This window comes from Oratosquilla oratoria, chromosome 40 (genome assembly GCF_046742065.1).
Source record: "Oratosquilla oratoria isolate Oo_2021 chromosome 40, ASM4674206v1, whole genome shotgun sequence".
Lineage (NCBI taxonomy): Eukaryota > Metazoa > Arthropoda > Malacostraca > Stomatopoda > Squillidae > Oratosquilla > Oratosquilla oratoria.
Genome location: NC_134816.1, coordinates 42012518 through 42030591, shown reverse-complemented (window position 1 = coordinate 42030591; position 18074 = coordinate 42012518). Strand labels below are relative to the sequence as shown.

At 40.8% G+C, this 18074-nt stretch overlaps 1 protein-coding gene across 13 annotated transcripts in view; it reads left to right on the top strand.

Moving 5' to 3' along the window:
• Positions 1–18074, top strand: part of LOC143020819 (nucleosome assembly protein 1-like 1) — a 93393-nt gene that overhangs the window by 53037 nt on the left and 22282 nt on the right. For 5 of the 13 annotated variants that reach the window (XM_076177620.1, XM_076177618.1, XM_076177619.1 and 2 more), the window contains exons 1-8: positions 4716–4889; positions 12755–12964; positions 13348–13452; positions 14328–14506; positions 14587–14881; positions 14987–15134; positions 15589–15753; positions 16462–16533. In XM_076177620.1, the coding sequence (XP_076033735.1) occupies positions 4731–4889; positions 12755–12964; positions 13348–13452; positions 14328–14506; positions 14587–14881; positions 14987–15134; positions 15589–15753; positions 16462–16533 (1333 nt within the window). In that variant the 5' untranslated portion in view covers positions 4716–4730. Of the gene's footprint in view, positions 1–4108; positions 4282–4715; positions 4890–12754; positions 12965–13347; positions 13453–14327; positions 14507–14586; positions 14882–14986; positions 15135–15588; positions 15754–15911; positions 15955–16461; positions 17765–18074 lie in introns of those variants that run through there. The other 8 variants (XM_076177623.1, XM_076177625.1, XM_076177624.1 and 5 more) reach the window with 7 other exon arrangements.

Below are 18074 nucleotides of genomic sequence, written 5' to 3'. Positions count from 1 at the left end.
CCGAATGGAATCATTCTGATATAGATAAATTCCGAATAATAGAAATATTCCTATCTAGAGAAATTCCGAATAATGGAAATATTCCGAATCACAGAAATTCCGAATAGAGAGGATCTTTCCAATAGTACGATAGTGACCGAAGTGCGTATTTCTTAAGCTCCTAAGGCACTGTTCACACTAGCGGTTTCAACCGCCGAGGTTCAATTGCAATATAAGTCAATGGAGGCTTTCACACAGAACCGCGGAGTTTTTCATTGGCCATGCGGTACCGCCGCGGTTTCCGCGCGGTTCAGACCGCTAGTGTGAACAGGGCTTAACGCATTAGCTGACGGAGTGAGGCACCGCAATGCAGACGGAGTCGGGAAACAAGTCCCTCTGTGTTATTTTTCCTCCAACACTTTTTCCTCCAACCTCCCATTCATTGGAGGTACCGCCCACCTCCAACACGTTTTCCTCCAACCTCCGATTCATTGGCGGTACCATCCACCTCCAACACTTTTTCCTCCAATCTCCGATTCATCGACGGTACCGCCCACCTCCAACACTTTTTCCTCCAACCTCCGATTCATCGGCGGTACCATCCACCTCCAACATTTTCTCCTCCAACCTCCTATTCATTGGGGGTACCGCCCACCTCCAACACTTTTTCCTCCAACCTCCGATTCATCGGCGGTACCATCCACCTCCAACACGTTTTCCTCCAACCTCCGATTCATTGGCGGTACCACCCACCTCCAACACGTTTTCCTCCAACCTCCGATTCATCGACGGTACCGCCCACCTCCAACACTTTTTCCTCCAACCTCCTATTCATTGGGGGTACCGCCCACCTCCAACACTTTTTCCTCCAACCTCCGATTCATCGGCGGTACCGCCCACCTCCAACACTTTTCCTCCAACCTCCGATTCATTGGAGGTACCGCCCACCTCCAACACGTTTTCCTCCAACCTCCGATTCGTCGGCGGTACAACCCACCTCCAGCACTTTTTCCACCGTCAAATCACTGTGGCAAACTATTTTGTTTTCTCAACAATGAACGTCGTTTGATATACTGGAGGTAATTTATTTTCCTCCAGCATAATATATCAGATTCCTTCCCGAAAGCTGCAAATTTGCTCCAACTTTCGGAGGTAAAATTGCCCAGTGTGATAACTCCAATGGGTTTTATTCATCTCTACAGAAACACTTTAAGCCGGCCCTATACGATCAATAATATTGCGCAATATTCCTTAAATGTGCAATATTATTGAAGAACAGGTGTTTGGCCTGTACATTGGATGTCTTTAATATATTGTATCCTTCTTCAATACAGTCACTACATCGTCAATAATATTGCACAATTAAGGAATATTGCGCAATATTATTGATCGTGTAGGGCGCGCGAGGGGATCGTAGGGTCTATCTCAGTGTTAAAGAGGTCAAGTACAGGCAGTGTCAAAAGCTGGTCGGCATTCTTGCTCTCTAATCCTCTTTCCCTCTCTCTCTCTCTCTCTCTCTCTCTCTCTCTCTCTCTCTCTCTCCCTCTCTACTCCCCTCTCTCTCTCCCTTTCCCTCTCCCTTTTCCCATCTCCCTCTCTCTTTCTCCCTCTCCAACTCTCTCTGTACTCTCCCTCTCTCACTCTTTCTCTACTCCACTCTCCCTCTCTCCCTTTCCCTCTGTCACTCCCCTCTCTCTATCTCCTCTCTCTCTCTCTCTCTCTCTCTCTCTCTCTCTCTCTCTCTCTCTCTCTCTCTCTCTCTCTCTCTCTTCTTATCTGCCAACAAAATATTGCACCCTGTGTTGTTTTTATTCATTTAATCTTTTAGTAATTTATTTATTTGTATATATTTTCCATTTTAAAATATTATGGTTGCATTGCCTATTTGTTCCCAAGACAAAACAAAATAATGGTTTGTGTCGAAGCTGTGTGTCTATTTTTTATTGGCTTTTACAGCATTTTTAATAATCTTTAATATATATATATATATATATATATATATATATATATATATATTATAGAAATATAAAATAAAACAGAGCTAAATGTGCACCTGTAACAGGTGCGCGTGTGCTATTTATTACAAATATGTAATATTTCTTTTTTTTTCAGTTGCGTATATGTAGGAAGTAGTATACGTATATGTGTACTTATTTATTTTATGTATTGCTTGTTTATATTTATTAAATGTAGCAAGGGATACAGACACACCTGTTTTATTTTTTATTTTTATTGTTTATTTTAGCAAATGTGCCCTTTAAATTTGTTTGCTTGTTTGTTTTATAATTACCAAATGAAGCAAGATACAAAATAAAAAATGTAACACAGATTTGTTTATTTATTTCTATTTCATTTATGTATTATTTTATTTATTGTCATTATTATTATTGTTATTATTATTATTATTATTATTATTATTATTATTATTATTATTATTATTTTCAATACCTGGTCAAGAACATCGTTATATAGCAGCGGGGTTAGAGAGCTGGCAGATAAAGTTTATCAAAGAATGTTGGGAAGATTTGAACACATTGAAAACGAGTGAAAAAGAAAGGCGAGGAAGACCGAGAATGAGATGGATGGTTGGGGGGATGGGGGTGAAGTGGGCATTAAGATGAATGTCTGTTGAGTAAGGAGGGGAGACGGCAAGAGATAGAATGGATGGAGAGTGGATGTAAGTGGATGAGGAAATAACGCGGTCCTAAGGGATTTCTTCATGTCTACTCGAGTGGATGAGAGCGGATGAAGAGGTGGAGTGGGGGTGGGGGTGGGGGTTCACCATGGAATAAACATGTGGAGGTAAACCAATTTTCGAGTGTCAAGTCTTGCTGTGCTGGTGCTGTGCCTTACTGCACTGCACCTGACCCGAGTAAAGTGGCGGGAAACAGGGCCTTTTATCTTCATGGAGCTAAATATCATCATCCATCATCATCATAATTATTATTATTGCTATTGTTGTTGTTATTATCATCATTATTGTTGTAATTACTATTGTTATAATTATGGCAATCGTTCTTATTGTTATTATCTATCATTATTATGATCATCATTGTTGTAATTACTATTATAATTATTGCTATCGTTGTTATTGTTATTATCTATCACCATTATTTTCATATTCATTTTTATCAATATAATTATTATCATATAACCCCTACACATAGTTACGAGAAGCCATATCTTCAAGTCTTGACATAACGAAGCCGTAGTAAATGTCTAGTGTCGTCTGTACATATTTTAGAAAGTCGACTCGAATGCATTTCGACTCCCATCTGGTAAAATAATTAATTACTGGAAATGCAAGTAACGCACTCTCCCTGTGCATCAAAATTAAGTAAAATATGTTTCAACATAAGTTGCTCGTTTTGTATATTTGCGTGATTATTTTGTATATATGTTATTCAGTTAATAATTCCAAATGATGCGCCATGTTGACCTATATTTGTAATCCAACGCAGTTTTGTTGTGCATTTATTCTCTAACATGAAAAGGTACCTGTCTTGATAAAGGAGAACATTCGAGGTAGCAACTGATAGCTTAAATATTCCCTGGTTAAAGAAATTAGACATACAATGGCTTAGTAATACTGTCTGTCGTCTTAGCACGGGATGTTGGACATTAGAATGCAGCAGAGTCCATACGTTCCTAGTTTTGTAGAAGAATGACCCATACACTGCTCATTCTACGTAATTGCGGCTTCTCCTTGTGCGCCTCAGGCATCTGGCGGCATGCTAGTGTGTATCATGGTCACAAATACCAGGTTGCTTATTAAATTAAACTTACTTCACTAATTTAAAAATCACTACAATCTAGCTTTAAATGTATCTTTAGAAGACTGTACTCTGTGTGCCATGAAATACTCATGTCAAATTCGAGCCATTTCTTCCCGGGAAATGAGTCACACAACATTCTCGCGCCAAATTCTAATAGTGATATTTGATTGGCTGGAGGGCCTCTGTCATGCTCAGTTAAAGAATGCAGGAACGGATAAATTTTTTGTTTAATACATGGGAAAGTGTATGAACGAAGTTGCCATCCTATGGTTCCTTGTAATAAAGTTAGAGAAAATTTTTGCAAATTTGTATTGTAGTATGGAGAAGGAATATTCAATACATATAGCATGAATGCGGAAACCGTTTCCTTGTGTAGTTCTCATTGGTCACGTGACCCGGCGTTTCGCGCCATCTTCGCCAAGTTAGCCGCATGGTCGTCTGTCTGGCTGCGGATCTCGTTCGAGCTAGGTGAGTGTCCACGAGTTTAGATCAACTGAAGTTGAAAATTACCTGAAGTGCGGAAGACGTGAGTAATTTCTGGGTTAATGTACATCCGCTGTGTATAGTGTGCCCGTATAATGGAATGTTTGTCGTCTTCTAAGGAGAGCTAACTGCGCACAATGAAATTATATTCCAAGGACGAGGTATCTGCGCCGACTAAGTGTGCTATTGTTGGTGTAAAACCCGCCATGAACTCTAAATCCTACGTGAACGGCAGGGTAGTGCATGCAATTGAAAGGAAACCCTAGCTGTGTGTAGGTTGTACGATGTCATTATTGGTGGATACATTAAATGGAGGAAGGAAGATGAATGGGGGGGGAAATGTTCTGGCGGGGCCTTTGTCTACCGCCTTGCCTCACGTGGGCTTACTTCCCATCCTCTCCACCCGCATGTCTATCCTGCCATCCTGTGCTCACTTCCTACAAAGGACGTGGTGTGCTGACATTTAAATTCACAGGGATTTATGTGGTGATAATGCGTATCGGTTGTGGTGCAAGGGTGTGGGGGTTTAGTGTGCTCCTGCGCGGGTTAGGGAGGGTGGGGTGGTGTGAACTGCTGAGTCGGTGCTTGCTATACTTCCAGATCCTCTCATCCCACGGTTCCTTGCTGCTCTTGGAGAGCAATTACGTGGTGGTCGGTGCACGAGCTTTTTAACTTCTTTGTGGTACTGGAATGTAAACCTTTGCTTGCTGTTGGACTTAGTTTGTGTACGTGGGGATATTTTCCCTGACATGCGCACGATGTGCTTGCATGCAGACCGCCCGGGATATTGTTTTTTTGATAATTCGTGTATGCAGCTGGTCGGTGGGGCTAGTTTAGTCCTAATCTGCATTCGATTCTGCTGTTAGGACGTCACGTACTACGTGGTCCTATGTCTTTTCGAAACAGATGCTACCAAACTATTTTAGCTTCCATTTGCAGAAACAGGTGTATCGTATTTGTATCGGGTGGCTAGTTTTTTATGGAGAATATCACGAATAAAAAAAAATAGCATGTGGTTTAGGGTGAATTATTAACCATGCTGAACTAGTTGTCCATTTAGCATGTGGTGTATAGTTTGAGCAAGGATGCTGTTAGTTTTTGTTTGTAAGATTAATTCATCTAGTGTAGGCCATATGGGAATATTTTTAGAGATGTGGAAATTGCTTAGCAGTGGAGGCATATATAAATTCACTGTTGGTTGTTCAATGTGGCATGGAATTTGTTGATTTGGGTGTCTTCCAGTCGAGACCATTGTATGTTCTGTAGTTTTAGAATGTATGTAATAGATATTTGTTCCATTTTGATGTGGTTACAGGTACCACATCAGGGGCAGTCTGCATAAACATCTTAACCCAGCCCTGCTCCCTGAGGAATGTGATTTAGCCAACTTGTTTCAGAATTTCAATTTGAGTAGATGTCCTCTGGCCTTGTACTTGTTAACTGCATTGCCTTGGGCAGTGTATAGAAAGACTAGCAATTACAGTTCAGTCATTCAGATATTTCAGTTATTACAAGGTATTTGAGAATTTATGGTTTTGTAATTAAATTTTCCATACAAATTTGGTTTAAGATTATTCGGAAGTCCAACATCCTGGTAGCATTGTTGCTGTATTGGGAACTGGTACCTGTTCGCTGGGTTACTATGTATAGTGTCAATGGTTAGGTCTGGCTTTAGTGGGAGAACTAAGACATCTGCTGGCTGGCTTGTCTTCAGAAGTGGGGATCGCAAATAATTCGGAAGCCTCATCAATATTTTCATAGATACTGACAGGATATTGTAGATGTTGCACAGCTTTTAATGTGCACCAAGGACCAGTCCTCGAGAAGTAAAGAAAATTCAAGATAATGGTGGACGAAGGTAAAGTCACTGCTAGGTTAGGTAACAATATTACCCAGAGCACTGCAGAGACTTTGAGCGGGGCCCAGAAATACTTCTCGGTAATGGACATGGAACTGCCTAGTTTAGGCATTATGGTCCCTTGCAGTCTTTCATTCTTGTATTCTGGACTAGATTGAAATGCACATGCCAACTTCAGTCTCGCCATTTGAAGTTAAAGCATTGTTCAGAGGTAGTGGTCGTTAGATACAGCCGCCATACAGCACTTGTTAGTTTTGGAAATATGTATGTGGATTATCATCCAGAGGTTGCTGAATTTGCTGGTTTGCCTAAGAATGAATGGTGTAATGTGTGGTCACCAAAGTAACCACAATAGGTGTATTTCTTTAAAATTTTGCTCCATGAGCACGGCTAAGTTGGGGGCATCCTCTGTGACCAGTCGACTTTGCTTCTTCAGCGTTGTGCATGCTGTCCAAGCAGTTTGTAACTGTTAAGAGTATCCCGCTGTTGGGGGCTCGTCATGTTTTATTGCCGACCATGTACTTGGTGGCTGTTAATCATGTTTTGAATGTGGCTATAGTTCTGGCAATGATAACTTCAGGGATTCTGCTTGTTGGTTACATATTGCTAACCACGTCTCTTCAATAGGCTTCCAGAGGTCGGCTCAGGATGTGCCGAGCTAGAAAATCTAGTAGGGATACACACCACTGCATTGTGGAGGTGTTGAAGCTTCGGTTCACAAACTTTTTATTAAGGTTAAATTGACCCATAAGAAAACGACCTTGCTTTTCCAATATGCCCATTTTTCAATGGGGTCTGCAACTGCACAAGTAACTAAAGCTTGTGCGAACATTGGTCAGGTGTGCTCTAAACTAGGATTGACATGGGTACACTGACCACATGTTTGATTAGGACGTTATTGATTAGATAATTAATGTTTTATGTGGGAGGTGTCTACTGCACATGCTTAATTGCTGCACATGTGTGGAGGTTAACCACTGATCAAAATATGTTCAGTTACACTAAAAGTTAGAAGTACTGAAGTATACCAAGGAGATGGAAGGGTATTAATTGAAATGGCTTCAGATTATAATGCCGTGCCCTTGGAGAAAGATTAAGCTTGCATAATTGAGTAGTTGGGGAACTGAACTGAGCTTGGTCCACACTTTGACTTGTTCCAAAGTGCTGTAAACAAGGCTGTTGTGGCTGCAGTTGCTACATTGGGTGCATTCCTCTGCCCCTGTCCCTGATAGTAGAACAGCCATTTTCGCCCAGTTTCTTTGTATGAACGCTTAGATTTGTGGAAAGATGGCACTGAATGCTAAATATTCATGCCAAGATTTTGGACTTTACCTAAGCTGGATGAAAATATGCAGACCATGGATGTTTTAACGGAAAGCTAGCACTGACAGTAAAGTGGTTCCTGGTATGGAATGGGATGGTCAATACCTTCGCTAAGGTGGTGCTGTTGGTATGAATTACCCAGGTTTTGACAATTATAAGGTAAAGTGCCTTGTAAAATAGGGGCTAGTATTTGAGGTGTAGGAGTGATAGCAAGTCCTCTCAGCTGAGAGGATGTTAGCAAGTCCTCTCAGCTGAGGATGTTAGCAAGTCCTCTCAGCTGAGAGGATGTTAGCAAGTCCTCTCAGCTGAGAGGATGTTAGCAAGTCCTCTCAGCTGAGAGGATGTTAGCAAGTCCTCTCAGCTGAGAGGATGTTAGCAAGTCCTCTCAGCTGAGAGGATGTTAGCAAGTCCTCTCAGCTGAGAGGATGTTAGCAAGTCCTCTCAGCTGAGAGGATGTTAGCAAGTCCTCTCAGCTGAGAGGATGTTAGCAAGTCCTCTCAGCTGAGAGGATGTTAGCAAGTCCTCTCAGCTGAGAGGATGTTAGCAAGTCCTCTCAGCTGAGAGGATGTTAGCAAGTCCTCTCAGCTGAGAGGATGTTAGCAAGTCCTCTCGGCTGAGAGGATGTTAGCAAGTCCTCTCAGCTGAGAGGATGTTAGCAAGTCCTCTCAGCTGAGAGGATGTAAGCAAGTCCTCTCGGCTGAGAGGATGTAAGCAAGTCCTCTCAGCTGAGAGGATGTTAGCAAGTCCTCTCAGCTGAGAGGATGTAAGCAAGTCCTCTCAGCTGAGAGGATGTAAGCAAGTCCTCTCAGCTGAGAGGATGTTAGCAAGTCCTCTCAGCTGAGAGGATGTTAGCAAGTCCTCTCAGCTGAGAGGATGTTAGCAAGTCCTCTCAGCTGAGAGGATGTTAGCAAGTCCTCTCAGCTGAGAGGATGTTAGCAAGTCCTCTCAGCTGAGAGGATGTTAGCAAGTCCTCTCAGCTGAGGATGTTAGCAAGTCCTCTCAGCTGAGGATGTTAGCAAGTCCTCTCAGCTGAGAGGATGTTGATATAGAGGAGGTAATTTGGTTCAAAGATTTCCCTCGATTATATTGAAGTTATTGGCTGTGGATATATTACTGGATATATTAACTGCATTTGAAATTGCAGAACTAGTGTTAAAATTTTTGCTTTTAAGCATGAATTCAAAACCAGCATGATGGGATTTGATACACAAGGGGTTTCGAAGATGGATAGCATGATTGATGATAAGTTACTTTCCAAGGCTGGGAAATCCTGCTAGTGTTAGCAAGAACCGGTGGAATGGTCAGGAACTTAAGCCCTTAACTGATGGTACAGCCGAATTCCTGGAAACGTACTGTTGACCAAATGGCTATGTAGAAGTGGTGTGTAATAAGGGTACTGTCCTTAGTTCAGTCCACTTACTCTTAAAGACCACTTAAGTTTAACTGGAGATTCTGAAAATATTATTTGAGGTTGGTGTACGTCTGTATTGACACTTCATGGAACCTAAGAATTTGGGCAAGGGATGTGTAGAAGATGAATTGGCAGTGGTACTGATTAGGCAACCCCAAATAATTTAAGGGGGAAAAAGGAATGAAAGAACATTTGGTTTTGGCCTTTCTTTCAATTCCTTGCATTGCAGTATATGGTGCAATTACAAGCCACTGTTGGACTTTCTGCCTAAGAGTGGTTACATTGTGTAGAACTTGGTGTCAACAAATATTGCAGGATTTTGTAATTCTTTAACTGCACTAGATTTGACCTTCCTGTGCCTACACATTAACCATGACCTTGTATTGCATCATGTGAAGCCATCAGCATTAATTGGAACTTGGATTGAACCAAATTAATGCTGAATTTTAAGTGTTTAGACTTGCATATTTTGAGGTTTCCTGCATTCATTATTTCCCAAGTTTGCAGTAGTTTATTTTATTATCTTGTAATTGCTTAACTGGATCTGCATTTGCCTGGCAGTACAATAAACTATGATGAAAGTACTTAACGTGACCATCTTGGGGATGTATTTCTTCTCGACACTGCAGCAGTGTGTTGAAATGTTGGCCCTGCTTTTCTACCAAGTATCAAGATGAGCAGGTTCTTGTTTTTAGTTAATTTGAAGTCTATTCGTAAATGAATATCAAAGATTGAGCTCCTATAGTCAAGTGAATGTACATTGCTATGCCTCTGGTAATAAGTAGTTCCCCATTTCTATCCATTACATTGGGCAGGAGATGAGGATGTATTCATCCACAAGGAGCTAAGATGATAGGGAAACGAGGGTGGGGGATGGGTGTGGGTACCTGTGCTTTCCTCCCTCCCCCAAGAAGGGTGAAGAGGCCTTGGTATACAGGTTTCATTTGTCTTCAACCTTTTGTATGCAATAAGCAAAACATTGTTCATTAGTGAAATTTTTTGAGGTTTGGTTATTGTTTGTATTTCACTTTTACAGATTCCTATGCTTTTACACAGTATTCTATTAAAAGGATAAACAAGACTTTGTAACTACCACCTAATTGCTTTTGTTAACTGAGTATATGCTCGTATACTTTCCTGACACTGACACCTGGAACACCACACCTTCGCATTATACCTTTATAGAATTAGTATTCAAGCTGATCACATCAGATAATCCAGGTGCAAACAAATCCAACTGCATTTTACAAGGTCTACCAGTAAGCTGGTTCCCATGTAACCCAATGGGTTGAATGCTACGTTGAATCCTTATTAAATAGGTCAGTTACCAGATTTGACTAGGGGTGTGGTTGTATACTTTATTGGATGTCCTATTTGAACCCTCTTGTGATAAAGTGTAAACGGTTAAATTGTTCTGTTTAACCTAGAAGCCAAAACAAATTGACATGTGCAGTTTTAGTGATGTGGGCTTGGGTGTTGTACTCCCAGCTTTAGTGATTGGGCTTGAGCTATAGACTTTGATGGACAAGCATTGATTTTATGTCGGGGACTTTCAAAAGTTAACTTTTTGACCTTGAGCAAATGTTTACCACTGTTACTGCATTTTAGGTCGAGCGTTATGGAAATGTATTTTTTAATGGTACTATCCTATATAATATATTTACACAATATTTTTATACTCTAGACGGCTCCTCTCCGGGTGGTTACTTGGTAATAATTTCTAACTGCCAGGTTTAAACTAATTTGCTATTTTCATTGGTTTTCCTTTTAATAGCTCAAATTAATTTAAAGTTAATTCAAATTTGATTCCAACCAATGCTTGGTTTTTTCTTCATTGTCTTGGGAAAAATTTAAAACAAATAACAATACTTCAAAAATGTCTTCATTTAAACCTAACATAACCTGCAGAGGTGGGTGCATTCCTCAGTGCGTTGAATAGGTTGGCCACATGCTATACCGGAGAAAAAATTTCGTCGGTCATATGACAGACCAGCACCCAGTGTTCTTTGTCATGTTTTTCACTTCTCAAATTCCCAGTAAGGGCTTTCCCCAATTCCAGCTGTGCAAGCACTGTGGGCAAAGGTTACTGCTGTTGCTGCAGCTGTAATTTCGTTGGCCACATACTAGACCTGCACCTAGTGTTCTTTGTCGCATGTCTTTCAATTCTCAAATTCCCAGTAAGGGGATTCAGCTGTGGAAGCACTGGGCAAAGGTTGCTGCTGTGGCTGCAGCTGTGAGCGAGGCTCTTGGCACGTGCTTGCCATTACCAGACTGTTGTTGCTGTATCTGTTGTATATTTGCATCACTGCTTCAATTGTTTTTATCTGGTTTTGTTCACCAGGTTTCGTTTAAATGTCAACTTAATGCTGGTTTCCCATTTTCTCCTAAGCAATTGACTTTCATTTCTGTGCTTCTATCTACTCCTTTTCCATATGTGCATGTTTATATTTATTTTTAAATGCAAGATTCTTCTGGTGCTTTCATAGTATCTCTCGTTCTTGCTATCACTACTTAAGATATTGTTTGTCTCGTTTCTTGTACTGATACTTATACCTTCATTCCTTTATACATTGCTCATCAGTTTTTTCCACTGTCTTTCTGCCCCATTTCAAGCCATGTTCTATTTTATGTAACTTGTTGCTTTAGTTCTGTTTGTACACCGCTGCAGCAGGAAAAAAAATGAAATTGCACTTAACTACTAGAGGTGTTATGTAGCATAAAGTAATTTTGCTATATTTTACTGAACATTAGAACATTTTAAACTTAATCTGTTGCATGGCTGTTCACAAGCCAAAACTTGTGCTAATTGAAATGATGCACTAAAATAGTACAAGAGGTGATGGGATTGCAGCAGGCATACGTTCATGTCCAAAGCATCGTTCGTTAACATGTTTATCTGAAGTTCACCTGTGTTCATTAGCATATTACTGGTACACTTGAAACACCTGGTCACAACCATCAATATGTTTACATTAGCATTTGCTTCACAAGTTTACTGTATGCAAACATTTTACTCCATTTTGTAGATCTTGATGTTTGCCACTGGTGCATGTCCATTGCTTCAGTAGCATGGCTTTGTTTTTTTTTTATAAAGTATTTCACCAGAATGGCAGCAATACTGTCATTTGCAAAATGTCGTGTTATTGTAGTCCTCTGCAGTTCAGTGCTTAAATGGCCATCTTCCCGCCTTGGAGCCTTGTACTGTGATTGCTCCTTAAGCTGGATATCAGTTTCTTTGGTATTTTAAATATCCTCGTAAAGGAAGTAAAGGGAAATTGATTGCCGAAACTTTATCCAGATCCCTTCATATTAATCCCCCACATACCTCGGCCTCCATCTGAGCAATGGTTTGCCTTCTGTTGCACCAAAGTGAAAATTTTGTATGCAGAAAGCAGATACTACTAGTTTTGCACATTGGCACATGGACCTTGCTAGTTGAAACCCATCCCACCAAATTTCATGAACCCAGATAGGTTTTGGTGACAAAGCACTGTGATGAGTCTTTCTTTGCACATTATTGGATGCATATTGTAAGATTCGTCATACTACTGGCGTTATAGAATATAAAGTCACTGGTATTATTTCTTTCACTGAGTAATAAACACAGAAAACATGATCCAGTTCACAAAATTTGGAGTTGCTCATCTGCAACTACAAAATATAATCAAAACGCTTATGCTGGCATCCTCATGTGCCCACTTATGCCTCGTGGTGCCTGTGTAGGCATAATTGTATCGAAGAGGCTTAGTGAATATATTTTGATAGATCCTACATTTATCCACTCTTTAAACCTGCCTTCGCTGATCAGGGCTTTGCTCTTTGAAACACTTGTTCCACATCAGAACTGTCCCAGACCTCGCTGCTAACGTGTCTTGGTAATTGGGTGGTGTTGCATTTAATTAATTGATCTAATTTCCTTTCCAGTCCTTAGAACAACACAGAATAAAAATGGCTGACCCTGAAGCAGGAACCGCCCCAGAGGAAGATATGACGGAGGAGGAGATGGAGGAAGGTGACGAGGAAGCGGCGGAAAGGGGAGAACTGGTTGACAAGATCATGAAAGACCCACAGGTTCTGGCAGCTTTACAGACCAAGCTTAGACGATTCTTGGGTACGCCCTCTGGATATATTACTGTAAGTGTACACACAAGTAATTAACCCTCGTTTTAGAACATTAAGGTGGTATATATATATATATGTATGAAAATTTCGCACTGCAAAGTGACAGAATAGTTTATTTTTATTATCCTGGTTCATGGTAGTGCCAGATCATCTGGTCTAGACGGTTCACGGTAACACTTGTGACATGTGAACAGTCGTCAGGCCCACAGATGTTAGTCTAACAGATGTTGTTGGTGAACATGGATGCATGTAGTGAATGTAGTTCTGTGAAAGTATGTAATGTAAGGTGGAAACATCCATGTGGTATGTCTATATAGAACTTGGTTATATATGCTATGAAATATTTTGAATGTTGAGATTAAGCTGGTCATACTAAAGTGAGTGATGTATTGCAGAGTCTACCAAAGGTTGTCAAACGTAGAATCAAAGCTTTAAAGAAAGTGCAGCTGGAATATACAGATCTTGAAGCCCAGTTCTATAGGGAGGTTCATGCATTAGAGGTAAGTTGTAAAGTTGGTAATTACACCACCAGAGGCAGTTGTCAACTGCCAGATGGTGAGGGTGTTGGTAGATTTTGAAGATGGCAATAGGGAAATTAATGGTGTGAAAGAAGTAGTTGCATTAGATGAAAATTAAGATTTTCCCATCAAATGTTATCGACATTAGTTGAATTTTGTATATTTTACACGGCAGCAGGGATCTGGTGTTGTGAAAGCAGTAGTAATTGCATTTGATGAAAATTAAAACTTGCCAATCAAATGTTATTGTTGTTGTTGTTGTCGTTCCCTAGACTGTCTGTCCGAGCAGTCCCGTCTCCCCAAGGAAGGCCACAGCCGAAACTGGGTTTTCCCACAAATCCTTTATAGAGTGTATGTTGTGTTGTTTGCGTGCATGATTGTGTATAATGCAGTCTTCCATTATGTGTTGTATGGTATGGGGTGAAGTGTTACATCCTGGGCAGCTGTTCACAACACGGTCGTCCAGCCAATCATGCACGCAAACAACACAACATACTCTATAAAGGATTTGTGGGAAAACCCAGTTTCGGCTGTGGCCTTCCTTGGGGAGACTGTACTGCTCGGACAGACAGTCTAGGGAACGACAACAACAGCAACATTTGATTGGCAAGTTTTAATTTTCATCTAATGCAATTACTACTGCTTTCACAACACCAGATCCCTGCTGCCGTGTAAAATATACAAAATTCAACTAATGTCGATAACATTTGATGGGAAAATCTTAATTTTCATCTAATGCAACTACTACTTTCACATTAATTTAGCCAATCAAATGTTGTCAACATTAGTTGAATTTTGCATATTTTACATGTTGCCTTTGTGATCAATACCACATGGATCTACTTTTCTTTCGGCAGCTTAAATACGATGCAATGCATCAGAAATTGTATGAAAAGAGAAGACAAGTTGTGAACTCAGAGTATGAGCCAACAGATGCAGAATGTGATTATCCTTCAGACAGTGAAGAGGAAGAAGACAAAGAATTGAGCAAAGATATGGAAGAGAAAGCGAAGTTGGAAGATGGAACAGAACAGAAGTAGGTTTTGTGTAATGGTATGGAAAATTGTGGTTAATTAGCTTGTTCCTTCTTGATTCTAAACTTTATTTGCATTCCAGGCCCCATGAATTTGATGAAAATACAAAGGGTATTCCGGAATTCTGGTTGACAATCTTCAAGAACGTAGATCTCCTCGCAGAAATGGTACAGGATTATGATGAACCAATCCTAAAACATCTCCAAGACATAAGGATTAAGTTCCATGAAGAACCAATGGGCTTTACCATTGAGTTTGTTTTCAGTGAAAATGATTTCTTTACTAATAAGGTTCTAACAAAGCATTATGAAATGAAATGTGCTCCCGATAAGGAAGATCCTTTCAGCTTTGAGGGTCCAGAAATCTACAAATGCAAGGTAGATATTTTCCTGTGTGAAGAAATTTTGTAACTTGATCCCATAGATGCAGGAAATTTGTACAACTTTGCCTATGTTAACCATGAGTATTTTCATCTCCACTAGGGTTGTACTATTGACTGGAAGAAGGGGAAGAATGTGACTGTTAAGACAATCAAGAAGAAACAGAAGCACAAGTCCAGGGGTGCTGTTAGGACTATCACCAAGACTGTTCAAAATGACTCCTTCTTTAACTTCTTCAATCCTCCTCCAGGTAATGCATACATAAATATACCAATGGCTTTCACCCCCCTTACAAGGAAGGTAGTCAAAGGCATGGTCAAAGGCATGAGGGGACAAAGAGGGGAGTCACCGAATTAGTGAAGTATCCTTGCTGTGGATGTGCTGTCTTGCGACACTGCCTCTGATCCAGGGCAGTGGACAGGATGCGGGGATAACTCTGCTTCTGACACGGGGCAGTGGACAGGATGTGGGGACGACTCATCATCCAGGAGGTGCTAAGATGAAAGGGTGGAGGGGGAGTGGATTATGTAGGGGATGGAATGGGTGGGAGTGGTTTCTATGCCTTTTTCTTTTTGGCTACCCCCCGTGTAAGGGGGAAAAAGCCTTTGGTATACGTGTGTATAACTTAACAGGGTTGGCTTTAGATGTATATTTCATCACTAATTGGTAAAGCACCTTGCCTAATCTGCTTCTGATATTTACAGTTCCTGATGATCCCAATGAAGAAATGGATGAAGATACTCAGGCCCTTCTAACGGCAGATTTTGAAATTGGTCACTACATACGTGAGAGGATTGTACCTAGAGCCGTTCTGTTCTACACAGGAGAGGCCCTGGAGGATGAGGACTATGAAGAAGAGGGTGAAGAAGGTGACTATCATGTTTAGTTTACCGTGCTGAATGTAGTGACGACTGGCTATAGAAACTTAGCTAATGGGTTTTGTTGGGTTGAATTTTGACTGGTAATAGGGTCACGTTTGCTTGTTTACCATTGTATGCCATTGACGTAAATTAACTATTTTTCACAGGGTCTATATTTAGTTCAGTGTAGCAGCAAATGAAGTGATCAAAGTAAGATAATATAAACCCAACTAACTGTCCAGGCTTTCATCCACCAATTGTGTTGCTAACCCCAGGATGACGGGTTCTACCTTTCTTTGTCATTGAGCTTTTGACTTAAGGAAAGTCCCATTTAGTAAATAGCCGTGCTAGTTCCCTAAGCTGTGGACTTCAAGTAACTGCGCATGGGTAACTTTAAATTTTGGTTGTAAACCATTTTCATAAGCTGATGCCAAGGGACAGTGTTGCGTCTAAACGTTGAATGTAGGTTTCTTTTTCTTGGGTGGCATGGTGGATTGTGTGGGAGCATGTTCCTACTAAGGGATGGTTTCCTTGACTAGTGTCTGCATAGTATAATACCTATTCTGTTCCTCACATCTGGGAGTTGGCATGAGTCGCTTGTGCATTAGAACATAAATTTTAAGTGATTGTAGTCTAGGTACGATGACAAGATGCTAAAAAGTTCCGATCTGTGTGGAAACGAACACTCGTTCTGTAACGGCTATTCTCTTCTTGCAGGTGAGGAGGGCGAGGAAGATGACGAGGAGGACGACCCAGATTTTGACCCGACAAAAGTAAAGGGCGCTAAAGGTCAGCAGCCAGCAGAATGTAAACAGCAGTGACCATCTTGTCACACATAGTTTGTTTTCCCTCTTTTGCACCTCTGTAGGGCTCGTTAAAGCCATGCCGAGCTGTTTGAGGACTGAAGCACTTACGGGCAATGGGACTCGCTCAGCCAGATATACCAGTTGTGGCAGGATAGACAAGTGATGGGAACTTCTCTACCTGGTGACAGCCTTTTAGAAAATTTCACAAGAGCTTGCACTTAGGTGGTCGTACTTCTTTGCCTGTAGCATGTGGAGACCAATGGCAGTCGAGATGCCATTTTAGGGATGACATCTGTTTAGTTTGTTTGATATTGGATTTTTTTTTTTTTTTTTTTTCTATCTTTCTCCGTAGTTTGGTTGAAATTTATTTTTAAACCAAATTCTCTCCACATTTGTTGTTGACAGGACCTGGGTAAGATGGCGGTGTGATGTGGGTGGTGAGGAGTGTGGGTAATGTCATCAACCCACTTCAGCATCTAGGCACCTATTTTATTAGGTGTAATATTGAGTTGGAACAAGTGCAGAACCCAATGTGCATGCCCCACTACGGAATCCCATCTTGAAGGCTTGTTTACCTCGAACTCTTGGTAATGACAATTGTGCGTGTCCCTAAGAAAGTTGTCAAGCGAGAAGTTTCGGTAATGCCAAATGCTCAGGCCCGTTGTTGCCAGGAAACAATACCAAGATTTAATCTCGTTTGTCATTCGGCTCCTGAGAGTGTAAGCGTCACACAGAAGATCTGCATCTCTGGCAAAGTGGTTGAATCATCTTCAGTGCTATTTGTGAAAACGGTAAACTCTATTGTGATAAAAAAAAGTACCATAGTATGTAAATGCACACGTGTTGCAAATCTGCCCAGTTGAATAGTTCTGTTCAATGGTATGCATTTTCTCAAGTACTGAACTATTGTTACATATAATAGGACAATATTCTTAAGGTTCTTATGATCCTTAATGTGGCTGGTGGTTAGGTCCAAGCCACCTCCAACCACCCTATTCCATAACAAACCAGCTTTCCAACCTGACAAAGATGCATTATGGGTTCTTTTCATTGGTCGTTAGCTGTTGGTCATAACCACCCTTGTATTTGGGTCGTGTCCAGAAAGTTGATATAAACTATGCTACAGAGAATATTCTCCATAGTTTTACTTGTATGCTTGATATTTTGTCAGCTTTGTTATCACGGCTTATAATATATCGATAATCTTTTTAGAAGTTGTTTTATTTAGCCAAAGGGTAATGGGTGTTGAGTGCCGTCGGCCATTATGCTCGAACAGTTGTATGAAACAAGATTTCCTGCTGATGCTTGGAAATCTAAGTATAATAGAAGCTGCTTTATACAAGGTGGCTAAAATTAACCTGAGTAGTATTTTTCCCCATATCCTTTTCTGCATGAGGAGACGGAGAGGGTGGTGGTTGCTGAATTAATGAATTGGTCTTGCTATGGATGTGCAGTCTTGCAACATTGCTTTTGACCCAGGGCAGTGGGCAAGATACAGGGATGACTTGTCATCCAGGAGGTGCC